Genomic DNA, 14,155 nt, shown 5'->3' on the forward strand with positions numbered 1-14,155 from the left:
AGTTGCATCATCAATAAACCAGCGTGACTAATCCACACTCAATTCGTTCAAGTTATTAATGAGGAGAGCATTTCTTTCCACAATACCGGGGACGACAGCGAAAGTGTATTGTGCTGCTGTGTTGTCTAAAAAGCTGGCCTCGGCTGCTCCCCACCGGGGGGTAGGCTACAGCGTGGGCTAGCCGGAGCTGATGTAACACACAGGCTAATAGGGATGCCAGCGAACAAACACGCTGTCTGTCTTGGTTGCTAGCTGACCGCTGTTGGCTGTTGCGCGTCTGTGTGGCGTTGCATAACGGATAGCCTGCGAGGAGAGAGAGAGAGAGAGAGAGAGTTTTCCCACTCAGAGAGATAAGGGATTACTGCTCTTGGCCTCAGCAAGCGTCCCACGCACGCACACACACACACTAACTTTAACACACAGACACATGCACACAGACAGACGCTCACACACACACACACACTAACTTTAACACACAGACACGCACGCACACACACACACAGAGACAGACAGTCACGCACACACACACAGACAGACAGACGCTCACGCACACACACACACTTACTTGAACACACACACAGACACTTTAACACACACACTTTAACACACACACACACCCACATCGTTCACACAATCTGCCCTTCCTCAGAACTTCCTGTACTGTTCTGTATGGACCTGGTGCAGTCAGAGGAAGGTTATTTATTTATTTTTTATTTTTTTATTTGCGTGAAATAGGACAGGTTAGAATAAAAGTGGAGGTTTAAAAAAAAAAGTGTGCAGGTGAGGTGTGTTCCACAGACACGTATTATCTTATTATTTATATCTCCACAGACATTTATTCCATAAACTGATAGAGAAATAATGTTCAGACTCAAATGAAAGGATTATAAACAGAACACACTGAGAAAGTGAAGACTGCCTTTGGAAACATGGAGGATGAGGATGAGGATGATGACAACGATGTTTTAAAGTGCCCCTCAGTCTGTTCAGGAAGCACTTTTAGGATGATGAGGATGTTGTAAAAACATGATTGTGCAAAATGAAGTTGGCCCCGCATATCAAATGCTCCACCACTCACTGTCCCTAAAGGGCCCTACTTTAGTTTATAATTACTTTTTTAGGCTCTGCACCCCACTGAAGGATGCAGGTTTTGATCCCACATTACTGCAAAAACGTGATAAGCCAGCTATATTTATTGGAGCAATTGTTTGTCAAACAGATGAAGCCTAAACACCATGCTTCAAGGATATTTACCTCAGACTGACAGAGGGGTTAGTCAAGTGGAATTCAAAAAGTAGAACAATTACAGACTCTCACTGACTGTCTCTGCTTGCTAATTAACAATTGAATAAGTGCAACGTTTTTCGGTCAAAGACCTTCGTCAGGCAGGGAGCATTCGGTGCTCATCGGTCCATATTCACATTAGCCCAAATGACCTGGAGTGGGTAGAATATCTACAGTAACTTAATGGACAGAGATGTAGCCAGCTAGGCTAACTAGATGTAGCCAGCGAGGCTAACTAGATGTAGCCAGCTAGGCTAACTAGATGTAGCTATCTGGGCTAACTAGATGTAGCCAGCGAGGCTAACTAGATGTAGCTATCTGGGCTAACTAGATGTAGCCAGCGAGGCTAACTAGATGTAGCTATCTGGGCTAACTAGATGTAGCCAGCGAGGCTAACTAGATGTAGCTATCTGGGCTAACTAGATGTAGCCAGCGAGGCTAACTAGATGTAGCTATCTGGGCTAACTAGATGTAGCTATCTGGGCTAACTAGATGTAGCTATCTGGGCTAACTAGATGTAGCTCGCTAGGCTAAATCTAAGTCAACGGCTTACTGTCTGCTGCATTAGTTCCAGAGACAGAGCCGACCAGTGTCTGGGGTGGGCAGACACGCACAGTTGTTGTGTTAGAGTGTTCTGTAGGCCTAAGAGCCAGCCAAATAGCTGACCTATTAATCCTTTGTAGCCGGATGATGGCGGATACTGTACTTTATTGACTAAAGGCCACTTGACCAAATTAGATGTTGTAGGAGTAAGCCCATTTGTTTTGTGTGGGGGTGGGTGGCCAATTATTCCACTATTCATGCTACTGTACTCCAAATGCTAAACATACCAACACTGTTTCTGTTGTTTGGCCTAACAGTCTTCGGTCCCGTGGTCAGCGGCAGGAAGAATGTCCTTTTCTTAATATAGTACGAAAGGAAAAAACGTGCGCTCGCTAAAAATACTTTTTCAATTAATAAACGCATCGCAGCAGAGTAGGGTCAAGAACGGAGCCTTACGGCCCCTCGCCTTCCTCACTGTTTGTTCCTAAGATAGAACCTGAACGTGTGTGTGTGTGTGTGTGTGTGTGTGTTCCTCTCTCTGCAGCGATCATGTATGTGATGGGAGCCCTGGGTCCGGCGGCTGGGTACCTGCTGGGGGGGGTCCTGATCGGCTTCTACGTGGACCCCAAGACGGTGGTCAACATCGACCAGAGCGACCCCCGCTTCATAGGCAACTGGTAATGACATCACTGTGACCTCAGGTTCTCAGGACGAGAAAGATGATGAAACACGATTTCCGGGGAAAATAGGGATGGAGAGAGAGAGAGAGTGTGCTCATGTGTGTGTAATATGATGACACATGATTTCCGGGAAAATAGGGATTTAGAGGAGTGAGAGAGAGTGTGTGTGTATTAACAGTCTCCCCCCCCCCCCCCCCCCCCCGCCAGGTGGAGTGGCTTCCTGCTGTGCGCGGTGGCCATGCTCCTGGTCATCTTCCCCATGTTCACCTTCCCCAAGAAGCTGCCCCCCCGCAACAAGAAGAAGAAGAAGAGGAAAAGCATCCGATTGGACGACGGCTCCAGCGACGACGACGTCATGAAGGAGAAGTCCAACAGCAAGAGCCAGACGGTGACATCATCCATAGGCTTCGGTCGAGACATCAAAGGTGGGGTCGCCAGGTAGCCGGGCTAGGCTAGCTGGGTGTGAGCGTCTGGTTGAAGCCGAGCTGGTTATCTGACTGACGGGAAATAAAATAATGTGTCTCTCTCTCTCTTTCTCCTTCTTTCCCTCTCTCACTCTCTCTCTCTCTGTCTGTCTGTCTGTCTGACCCTCTCTCTGTCTGCCTGTCTCTCTCTCCATGTCTGTCTGTCTGTCTGACTCTCTCTCCATGTCTGTCTGTCTGTCTGTCTGTCTGTCTGTCTGTCTGTCTGTCGCTCCCTCCCTCTTTCTTCCTCCCTCCCTCTGCCTGTCTCTGTCTGTCTGTCTGTCTGTCTCCCCCCCCCCCATCCCTCTCTCCAGACCTCCCTAAGGCAGCAGTGAGGATCCTGAGTAACGTGACGTTCCTGTTTGTCAGTCTGTCGTACACGGCCGAGAGCGCCATCGTCACAGCCTTCATCACCTTCATCCCCAAGTTCATCGAGTCGCAGTTCGGCATCCCTGCATCCAGCGCTAGCATCTACACAGGTAAACACACACACACACACACACACACACACACACACATACACACATAGTACACATAGTACACACAGTACACACGGTACACACACAAAGTACACATAGTACACACACACATACACACACATACACACACAAAGTACACAGTACACACACAGAGTACACACACCACAACACCACACTTTAACTGTGTCTGTGTGTGCGTGTGTGCGTGTTTGGGAGCTTTCAGACAGACACCGGTGTTCAGTGATGGAGAGGAGGCACAGCACACATGAATTATACAGACCCTGTTCCTCAAATAAAGGGACCATCTGGGTTGGTCAAGTAGGGAGAGAGGGGGGGGGGTGGGGGGTGAGGGGGCTCACAGAGGCCCCCTGCTGAGAAAGAGAGAGAGAGACCGAGACCCCCCCTTCCCCCTCCCCCGACTAGAGTGGAGTAATCTTAAAGATACAGCCCTCTTCAGGCTGTCCTGAGGTGTCCCTGACTTCCCGAGACCTCTAGCTGATGGACCTCTATGGTAATACTGCCAACTGCCCATAAGGACATTCTTAAGGGGCTGAAGATACGGTATTCCTGTCCTTGTGTGTCTGGATACTTTGTCTTCTTAAAAGCACGTCCATTTCAGGTGTGAAAGACAGATATAAATACCAATGTCAGCGGATGTCTCCAGTTAGACTTAAACACGCTGTACCATTCCAGAAGCCATGGACAGGACTGACACAGTCCTCCTCAGCTGGCGGTTCCACACCTCCACTCAATTCAGGAAATGCATTCAATTGAGATTCCATTTCTAGAAGTGGAATGTGCCATTCACTTTCAAAGGAGGAGTTCTCTGGGAATTCTAGTCTGGGAATGTCAATTCCATTCCCCAGTGTACTCAATTATATTTGACCCCCACCACCATCACCCCCACCACCACCACCACCACCCCCACCCCCACCACCACTCTGACCCCGTGTATGGCCTCCCTCCCCAGGTGTGATAATCGTGCCCAGTGCGGGGGTAGGCATCGTGCTGGGGGGCTACATCATTAAGAAGCTGAAGCTGGGCGCCAGGGAGTCGGCCAAGCTGGCGATGATCTGCAGCGGCGTGTCTCTGCTCTGCTTCTCAACCCTCTTCATCGTCGGCTGTGAGAGCATCAACCTGGGAGGCATCAATATACCCTACACCACAGGGTAAGAGTTACTACTACTACATCAATATACCCTACACCACAGGGTAAGACTTACTACTACTACATCAATATACCCTACACCACAGGGTAAGAGTTACTACTACTACATCAATATACCCTACACCACAGGGTAAGACTTACTACTACTACATCAATATACCCTACACCACAGGGTAAGACTTACTACTACTACATCAATATACCCTACACCACAGGGTAAGACTGACTCCTACTACATCAATATACCCTACACCACAGGGTAAGAGTTACTACTACTACATCAATATACCCTACACCACAGGGTAAGACTTACTACTACATCAATATACCCTACACCACAGGGTAAGACTTACTACTACATCAATATACCCTACACCACAGGGTAAGAATACTACTACTACCTCAATATACCCTACACCACAGGGTAAGAATACTACTACTACCTCAATATACCCTACACCACAGGGTAAGAGTTACTACTACTACATCAATATACCCTACACCACAGGGTAAGACTTACTACTACTACATCAATATACCCTACACCACAGGGTAAGACTTACTACTACTACATCAATATACCCTACACCACAGGGTAAGACTTACTACTACTACATCAATATACCCTACACCACAGGGTAAGACTGACTCCTACTACATCAATATACCCTACACCACAGGGTAAGAGTTACTACTACATCAATATACCCTACACCACAGGGTAAGACTTACTACTACATCAATATACCCTACACCACAGGGTAAGACTTACTACTACTACATCAATATACCCTACACCACAGGGTAAGAGTTACTACTACATCAATATACCCTACACCACAGGGTAAGACTTACTACTACATCAATATACCCTACACCACAGGGTAAGACTTACTACTACATCAATATACCCTACACCACAGGGTAAGAATACTACTACTACCTCAATATACCCTACACCACAGGGTAAGAATACTACTACTACCTCAATATACCCTACACCACAGGGTAAGAGTTACTACTACTACATCAATATACCCTACACCACAGGGTAAGACTTACTACTACTACATCAATATACCCTACACCACAGGGTAAGACTTACTACTACATCAATATACCCTACACCACAGGGTAAGACTTACTACTACTACATCAATATACCCTACACCACAGGGTAAGACTTACTACTACATCAATATACCCTACACCACAGGGTAAGACTTACTACTACATCAATATACCCTACACCACAGGGTAAGAATACTACTACTACCTCAATATACCCTACACCACAGGGTAAGAATACTACTACTACCTCAATATACCCTACACCACAGGGTAAGAGTTACTACTACTACATCAATATACCCTACACCACAGGGTAAGACTTACTACTACTACCACCACTACTACTAGTAATACTACTGCTACTGCTACTACTATTACTATTACCATTACCACCACTACTACTACTACTACCACTACTACTACATCAACATACCCTACACCACAGAGTAAGAAAGAGAAACCTCCTTCACTCGATCTCTCTCACAATGCGAGGAATGCCAGTTTGTTTTCACAGCAGTTCCAGTGTGTGTGTGTGTGTGTGTGTGTGTGTGTGTGTGTGTGTGTGTGTGTGTGTGTGTGTGTGTGTGTGTGTGTGTTGAGATCATGTCGAGGTGAGGGCGGTCATGATGCAGAGGACACGGCCCCTGTGGCTGTTGTGTGAACTGTCACCTCGGCACACGTCAACTCTAATACACTCACACACACACACTCTTTAATACAGTCCCAGTATGTGTTGTGATCCACACAAATGAATGCACTTTCTGTTCTGTCCTGGTGAATGCCAGAGGTCGCCCTGGGCCTACTCGTCCTATCTTCCCCCCTCTCTCCTACCCTTCCTGTCCTCTCTCCTCTCCTCTCCTCTCCTCTCCTCTCTTCTAGCCCTTCCCATCCTCTCTTCTCCTCTCTTCTGTCCATCCACAGTCTGAGTCTCTGAGAATAATCTGAAGGTGGAAAGGAGGAGGTGAGGAGAGGAAGGAAGGAAAGGAGGGAGGAAAGGAAGGAAGGAAGGACAGGAGGGAGGAGAGGAAGGAAGGAAAGGAGGTGAAGAGAGGGAGGAAAGAAGGAAGGAAAGGAGGAGAGGAGAGGAAGCCTCCCGCTTTGATCTCTGTTGCGGTTGGCGTCCTCTGTGACGAAGGGCGGTGGGGTTCTGTGTGAGGCTAATAAGGATCACGTGATGCTCTCATGCTGAAACAGATTGTTTTACTCCTTCACTAAGACGGATTTCACATTCACAACATAACTGTGGAACTATTTCCAAGGGTGGTTACCCCCCCCCCCCCCCCCTCTCTCTCTCTCTCTCTCTCTCTCTCTCTCCCTCCATCCCCTACTCTCTCTTCTCCCCCCCTCTTCCATTCTCTCGCTCTCTCACTTCTTTTCTCCCTTCCTGTTCCAATGTCCCTCTCCTCTCCACCCCCTCTTTCATTCTCTCTTTCCTTCCTTCCCTCCTTCTTCTTCCCTCCCTCTTCCCTTCACTCTATCCCTCTCCTTCCCCTCCCTCCCTCTTCTATTCTCTCCTTCCCCTCCCTCCCTCTTCTATTCTCTCCTTCCCCTCCCTCCCTCTTCTATTCTCTCCTTCCCCTCCCTCCCTCTTCCCTTCACTCTCTCTCTCTCTTCAACTCCCTCTTTTGTCACTTGTCTAAACAACCCCTCTCTCCATCTCTCTCTCTCTTCAACCCTCCCCCTCTCTCCACCTCTCTAACCCCCCCCCCCCCCCCGTCCTCCTCCTCTCTGTCTCCCCCTGCAGGCCCACCCTGACTTTGACCCATCGTAACCTGACGGGGGGTTGTAACGTCAACTGTGGCTGTAAGATCCATGAGTACGCCCCTGTCTGTGGCTCTGACGGCATCACCTACTTCAACCCCTGTCTGGCCGGCTGCAGCAGCGTGGGCAACAACAGCCACGGGGTGAGTGTGTGTGTGTGTGTGTGTGTGTGGGGGGGGGGGGTCGTGTGTGTGTGTGTGGGTCGGTGTGTGTGTGTCGGTGTGTGTGTGTGTGTGTAAGTAAGAGAGAGAGAGACGCACGCTTGTTAACGGTATGTTTGTTCACTGTGTGTGCTCTGTGTGTGCGTGTGTGTGTGAGTGTGTGTGTGTGTGTGCGCGCGCGTGCTCACTGTGTGTGTGTGTGTGTCCCTCCCTCCTCTCAGATCAGGAACTACTCCGAGTGTGCGTGCGTCCAGAGTCGTCAGGTGATCACGCCCCCCTCCAGCGGTCAAGGCAACCAGCTGGGCGTGGTCATCGTCAAGACGTACCTGAACGAGAACGGCTACGCCGTGTCGGGGAAGTGTGACCGCACCTGCAGCACCCTCATCCCCTTCCTCATCTTCCTCTTCATCGTCACGCTCATCACCGCCTGCGCACAGCCCTCCGCCATCATAGTCACTCTCAGGTACGGACACACACACGCACACACACACACACACACACACACACACACACACACACACACACACACACATATACAGAACACACAAACACACACACACACATTTATATATACAGAACACACACTCTGTCACTCTCTCTCTCTCTCTCCCCTTTTTCTTTCAATCTAAGGTGTACTAACTGCTAAGATGCTGTGTGTGTGTGTGTGTGTGTGTGTGTGTGTGTGTGTGTGTGTGTGTGTGTGTGTGTGTGTGTGTGTGTGTGTGTGTGTGTGTGTGTGTGTGTGTGTGTGTGTGTGTGTGTGTGTAGGTCAGTCCAGGAGCAGGAGAGACCCTTTGCCCTGGGGATGCAGTTTGTCCTCCTCAGGACCCTGGGTGAGTGACAGCCACACTAACTACTCTAGGACCAAGGATTTGCTGCTTCTCTCTCTCTGAATTTCAGAAGACCAGCCTTTTCAACACTTGTTTTGCTGATATGTGATGTACTGTCTGTGTGTGTGCGTGTGTGTGTGTGCGTACATGTGTATCTGTGCGTGTGCGTGCATGTGTGCGTGTGTATCTGTGCGTGTGTGTGTGTGTCTCGTCCCGTCCCGTCCGTCCCTCTCTCCCTCCAGCCTACATCCCCACGCCCATCTACTTCGGCGCCGTCATCGACACCACCTGCATGCTGTGGCAGCAGGACTGCGGCGTCCACGGCTCCTGCTGGGAGTACGACGTCACCTCCTTCCGCTTCGTCTACTTCGGCCTGGCGGCCAGCCTCAAGTTCGTGGGCTTCATCTTCATCTTCCTCACCTGGTACTCCATCAAGCACAAGGAGGAGCGTCTGGAGCGCTGGCTCCGCCACCTGTCACCCATGGATACGGTCAGCGACCTCATCTGCCACGCCGGCGGCCACAAGGGCCACGCCCGCACGCGCTCGTGCCCCGTGAACATCCCGCGGAGCGAGCACCACCCGCCGGTCCTCCCCGCCCCCGTGCGCCTCAACCGGGGCCTGAGCAGCCAGAGCTGCCCCGGGAACAGCCTGAAAGCAATAACCCCGCCCCCGGGGACCGTGGGCGCAGTGGCGGCGACGGCGAGCGCCCGGTCGCTGGATCACGTCCCCGTCCGGGTGTAAAAAGGGGGTAAACGGGGTACTGCTGGTGCTGGGACTGGTACGCGCCCCCCCCATCCGGCCGGCCCTGGCCCGGAACACGCCATGCCCTGGCCTGGCCACGCCCACCACCCCGCCCCCCCCTCCCCCCGCCACACGGCTGCCAGCTTCTGCTATGTGTGCCTTTCCCACTCTGGACTGGTCCGCAGATGTATATATGTACACGCACACACACACACACACACATGCGCGCTTGCTGGTACACACACAAACACACACACACACACCACACTTGCACGGTCTTGCTCGCTGGTGCACACACACACACACACACACACACACACACACACACACACACACACACACACACACACACACTCACACTCACACTCACATCACACTTGCACGGTCTTGCTCGCTGGTACACACACACACACACACACACACACACACACACACACACACACATATACACATGCTGTACACACACACACAGTCAGGCAGCGGATTTCTCTCAGACAGGCAGCGTCAGTCATCACCATGGTTACCAAGTCCATGTAGACAAGTCGTCGCTGGGATGGATACCTCGTACAATAGTCACCATAGTTACAACACCCTCCCTCCCTCTCCTCCACCTTAATGTGCGTGCGTGCACATTTCTTTTATCGTTAGATTCCGTCGTGTGTGTGTGTGTGTGTGTGTGTGTGTGTGTGTGTGTGTGTGTGTGTGTGTGTGTGTGTGTGTGTGTGTGTGTGTGTGTGTGTGTGTGTGTGTGTGTGTGTGTATATTATTATACCCGAAGGAAACCACCGACGGATCACACCTCTGCATATCATCAGGTTTATTTAGAAAAGTGTGCAGGAAGACAAGAACAAGCCTCCTACTGCTCATCATGATGATGATGATGATGATAATAACAGATCCTAATGATAGTGTTGTCCTGGAAACTGATGGTATGGTGCTATGTGAGAATGGGAGCCTGAATGATGATGATGATGTTGTTGTCGTTGTTGTTGTCGTTCTCGACGTCGTCGTTAAGAAGTGTGTTTTCGGTGTCGGTGTTGAATCTGAGCAGACCCGCTCGGACCAGCAGCAGCTGTACAACAGGGGAGGCTTGGCGGAGGTAGAAAACCGGGAGGACGGCGCTCATTGGGATGAACGGAACGGTATCCAACGCGCCGCGCGTTTTCCAGTGAGCCCGCCCGTCCTTCCTTCCGACGTCTACCTCCATCAGCCTCCCCTGCGGTAACAAGTCAAACCATGTCTACAGAACCAGGCAGTATTAACATCGGAAGCATAGCAACAGCACGGCTGTGGCTCATTGTGACCACAGCTAGAGCACGTTACCACAGACTCCTCCTCTGTGCAATCAGTGGTTTAACCGAAATAATAGGTTCGGACTTGGGGGAGGCCGGTGGAGGTAGGAATCGGAGGACGGGGCTCATCGTAATACACAGTGTGGATACACGGTATCAAACACAGCGTTGAGCCCCGTCCTCCGATGAGCCCGTCCCATCCGATTCCTACCTCCACCACCAGCCTCCCCCCGGTTTGGACTCTTTTCAATCCCTTCCCCAACATCAGATGTGGATTTGTGACCCAGCAAGGCCCCCCTCCTATTCCTTGCGCTGCAGAGCCAAAAGCCAGACCAGAACCGAGCCTGAATCGGGCCAGGTGACAGTACAACAGTACCACTCCAGGCTAGGAGTTGTAGAGCTCATTTCCCAGACCCAGGTCAATGTTGGGACTAAAAACTGTGTTCAGTGGAGAATATCTGTTGAAAGTGCCACTTAAGCCACACGTCCGTAAGGTTGCCACAGACTCAAAACAGCATGTTGCCACAGACTCCTCTGTGCAATGCAGTGGTTTAACGGAAAGAATAGGTTCGGACCAGGGGAGGCCGGTGGAAGTAGAAATCGGAGGAGGACGGGCTCATTGGAACGCATGGAACGGAATGAGGAACGGCATCAAACACGTTCCGTTCCATGCGTTACAATGAGCCCGTCCTCCGATTTCTACCTCCTCCAGCCTCCCCTGTAACACACACGCTATTGATCAGGTAATCAGTCAATCTAGCTGGCCTGCTGAGGTTGTTTCCATTTCGCCGGTTAGGGTTAACCCTAACCCTAACCCTAAAGTTGTACCATTTGTCCGTACCCCATCTTGTTTTACTAACTGATAGGGCATCAAACTAACAGCTTGAACAGTGCCAGAGCTACCGCCTGTAAGCTCTTGAACCTACACAGCGAAGTTGAGCTTTTTGAAGGCAACCAGATGGTATAAACATTCGAGCAGTAACTGGATATAAAATGCAATATTCAAGAACCGTGTGCTGTACATTTTGCTGCGTCAGTTACACCGGGTGTGTGGTGACACCTGCTGGTCAGCTATGGCGAATGCAATAGAATTTCAAGGTTTTCCAGAAAGAAGCAAATTTGTTGCCTTGTGACGTTTTCCCAAGTCGAAATAACTTGGGGGTTATTGGGTAGAGTGATCATAATTTCCAGCTCATTATAGCAGTTAGGTGTTAGACGCTTTTCTATATGTACTTCTGTAGAATTGGCTGAAGGAAACGTACATGAGTAGTCTATACAATGCAGGGGGAGGCTGGTGGAGGTAGAAATCGGAGGACAAGCTCATTGTAATGCATGGAACGGAATCAGGAATGGCATCAACAGTGAGCCCGTCCTCCGATTTCTACCTCCACCAACCTCTCCTGATACAATGTGGCTGGTGGTCTACTGTCCAGCAGTGGAGGCTGATGGAGGTAGAAATCGGAAGACGGTCTCATTGTTGATACAATTCCCCATTCCGTTCCATGCATTACAATGAGCCTGTCCTCCGATTTCAACCTCCACCAGCCTCCTCTGGTCTAAAGTTAGGGTGAAAAAAAAAAGAAAAAGCTATGAGCCTTTGGGGTAATATAATATGTTGGAGAAAATATGAAAAGGTACCGTAGCTCTTTTATAATAAACTGAATGATTGCCGTGATTATTATTTTTTTTAGAAAATGATTTGAAATAAAACAGACATGGACATCTCTAGAATAACATTGCAGTATATTCTGCCAATAGAAGAGACGGACATAATTGATGCATGTATTTCTCATAGACGCACTAATGTTATCAATAGGGGGATAGACATCACGTAACTTTTAGTCAAACATTCCATTTCGTGTAAATTAATAAGTAGAAGACAAGTAGAGAGAGAGAGAGACACCATTCAGTACAAATTCATCACAAGTTCAACTTTGCCTCAAGGATATGAATCCGGTGTTAGTGAGACGCTACCGTTACATTACGTTTCTCAGTGCCTGCACTTTCTACTAATCGATTGATTGAAGTTGACGTGGTTTTGATTCACCATTGTTTAACTTGTTTTCTGCCCTTTTTTAATTTGGCATTTTTCTAATATCCATAAACAAGTTGCTGAGCTGCTCTTCAAGCGAGTGGAATCGAAACTCGTCTATTTAGTCGAAGAGTTTCATGTATATGTGCTCTATGTAAACTGACTGAACTAAAAAAAGAAAGAAAAAAAAAATACCTTCTAGGATTTTTTGAGTTTATTGCTGCCATCCACTGTATAGCCTGGACCCAGGCGGAGTTTTGCTCCGTTTAACTCCTATTATAAATTCTGTCTGGTTCTAATCCACACTATTCATCAATACCAGGTTTGCCGAATTGGGTTTGCCCCGACCGATGCAGAATTCGTGTTCTCCTCTGAGAACCTCATACTACGCTTTCCCTCTGGAATTCGGAGCGAGGATCTCTTTTACCTCCTTTTACCTCCTTCACCCTGTGTAGTGCTGTCATTGTTCACCGTATGTCATCATAAGTATGAGACTTGAGTCTACGGACAATATAAAGGACTTAACCTGGATGCTACCGATCAGGACTACTTAAAGTGTTCCAGGTAGATTCATTGTAGATTGTTAAGTTGTTATCTTTTTTTTTTTTCTTTATTCTTTTTTTTTTTTTTTTCAGTTTTTTTATCAGTATTGTATTTATTTCAAATGACAATTTCAAGTGTTTTTGACTGGTGAATGCCTCACTATACAGTATGGTCATGATAACAAGAAGAAGCGAAATGTAGATTATTTGTGGACACACTGTTTACAAATGCCTTGGGATACTTGACCTCCTCTGTCAATAAAGAAATAATAAATGAATAAAACACACAGCACGCTGGTTCAGTGTTGTCAGTCTGATGGACTATATTAACAGCTTGGTCGGTAATACAGTATGTTCATTGCTTAAAGTTAATTCAAACCTAATAACATTTTATAATGATGATAATGATGCCTAATGAGATTTGATGATGATGAGAAGCAATTGGGGACCATGCATATGAACTGAATGGTAAGGCGGTCTGATGCTGCACTTCCCTCTGAGAACCACAAGGTGACAGTCAAGAGTCGGAATGAGACATCCACTTGTCCTAAAGCCAGTTAAGCATCAAGTAATCCTATCACACCTCTACTTTGTATGTACAGGGTTTAGCTACTAAATGTATAGCAATGTAACCGGTCATCCCTTTTATGTCTGTCTCATTATATAAGATCTACAGAGACAGCGTGCTGTGGGACCATAAATACAACTAATATGAACGAACAAACTGAGACTTGGGCACTTTCATTCGATTTCATACGAACACAACGCAGATCAATGTATTACCTCTACACATAACCCTACGTTCAAACAAGGAACAATGACATTGCATGGGGGGTAGAATGTAGTTTACCAGGCCATTTAAAACTGATGTCCTTTATAAAGATCCATTTTGATTTCCGTGGGAGATTGTTTACCAATCATCGAGACCATTCTATTCAAACGCTTTCTGGATCATTCCCTGGACAATGGACGAGTGGTGCAAAACTTTTTCCCCCTATCCACCCCTCTCTCCCTGCAGTCTTTGGGAACAATCCCATGGAACGATCCCACTGAGGACGTCAGTGACGGCATGACGTTGCTTCCTTGCAACATGGCGCTGACAGGTC

The 14,155-nt window shown here is 48.4% G+C and overlaps 1 protein-coding gene across 1 annotated transcript in view; it reads left to right on the top strand.

Annotated features, from left to right (window-relative positions):
- LOC310822048 (solute carrier organic anion transporter family member 5A1-like) overlaps window positions 1–9,183 on the top strand; it is a gene marked incomplete at its 3' end in the record, with an annotated part of 14,692 nt that extends 5,509 nt beyond the window's left edge. The window contains exons 2-9 of the mRNA XM_083694337.1: window positions 2,372–2,504; window positions 2,715–2,932; window positions 3,286–3,450; window positions 4,421–4,619; window positions 7,434–7,593; window positions 7,833–8,074; window positions 8,380–8,444; window positions 8,684–9,183. Of these exons, the coding sequence (XP_083550463.1) occupies window positions 2,372–2,504; window positions 2,715–2,932; window positions 3,286–3,450; window positions 4,421–4,619; window positions 7,434–7,593; window positions 7,833–8,074; window positions 8,380–8,444; window positions 8,684–9,183 (1,682 nt within the window). The remainder of the gene's footprint in view (window positions 1–2,371; window positions 2,505–2,714; window positions 2,933–3,285; window positions 3,451–4,420; window positions 4,620–7,433; window positions 7,594–7,832; window positions 8,075–8,379; window positions 8,445–8,683) is intronic.
- Between the last annotated feature and the right edge of the window lie 4,972 nt (window positions 9,184–14,155).

The sequence above is a fragment of the Argentina silus genome, assembly GCF_951799395.1.
Source record: "Argentina silus genome assembly, chromosome: 22".
Lineage (NCBI taxonomy): Eukaryota > Metazoa > Chordata > Actinopteri > Argentiniformes > Argentinidae > Argentina > Argentina silus.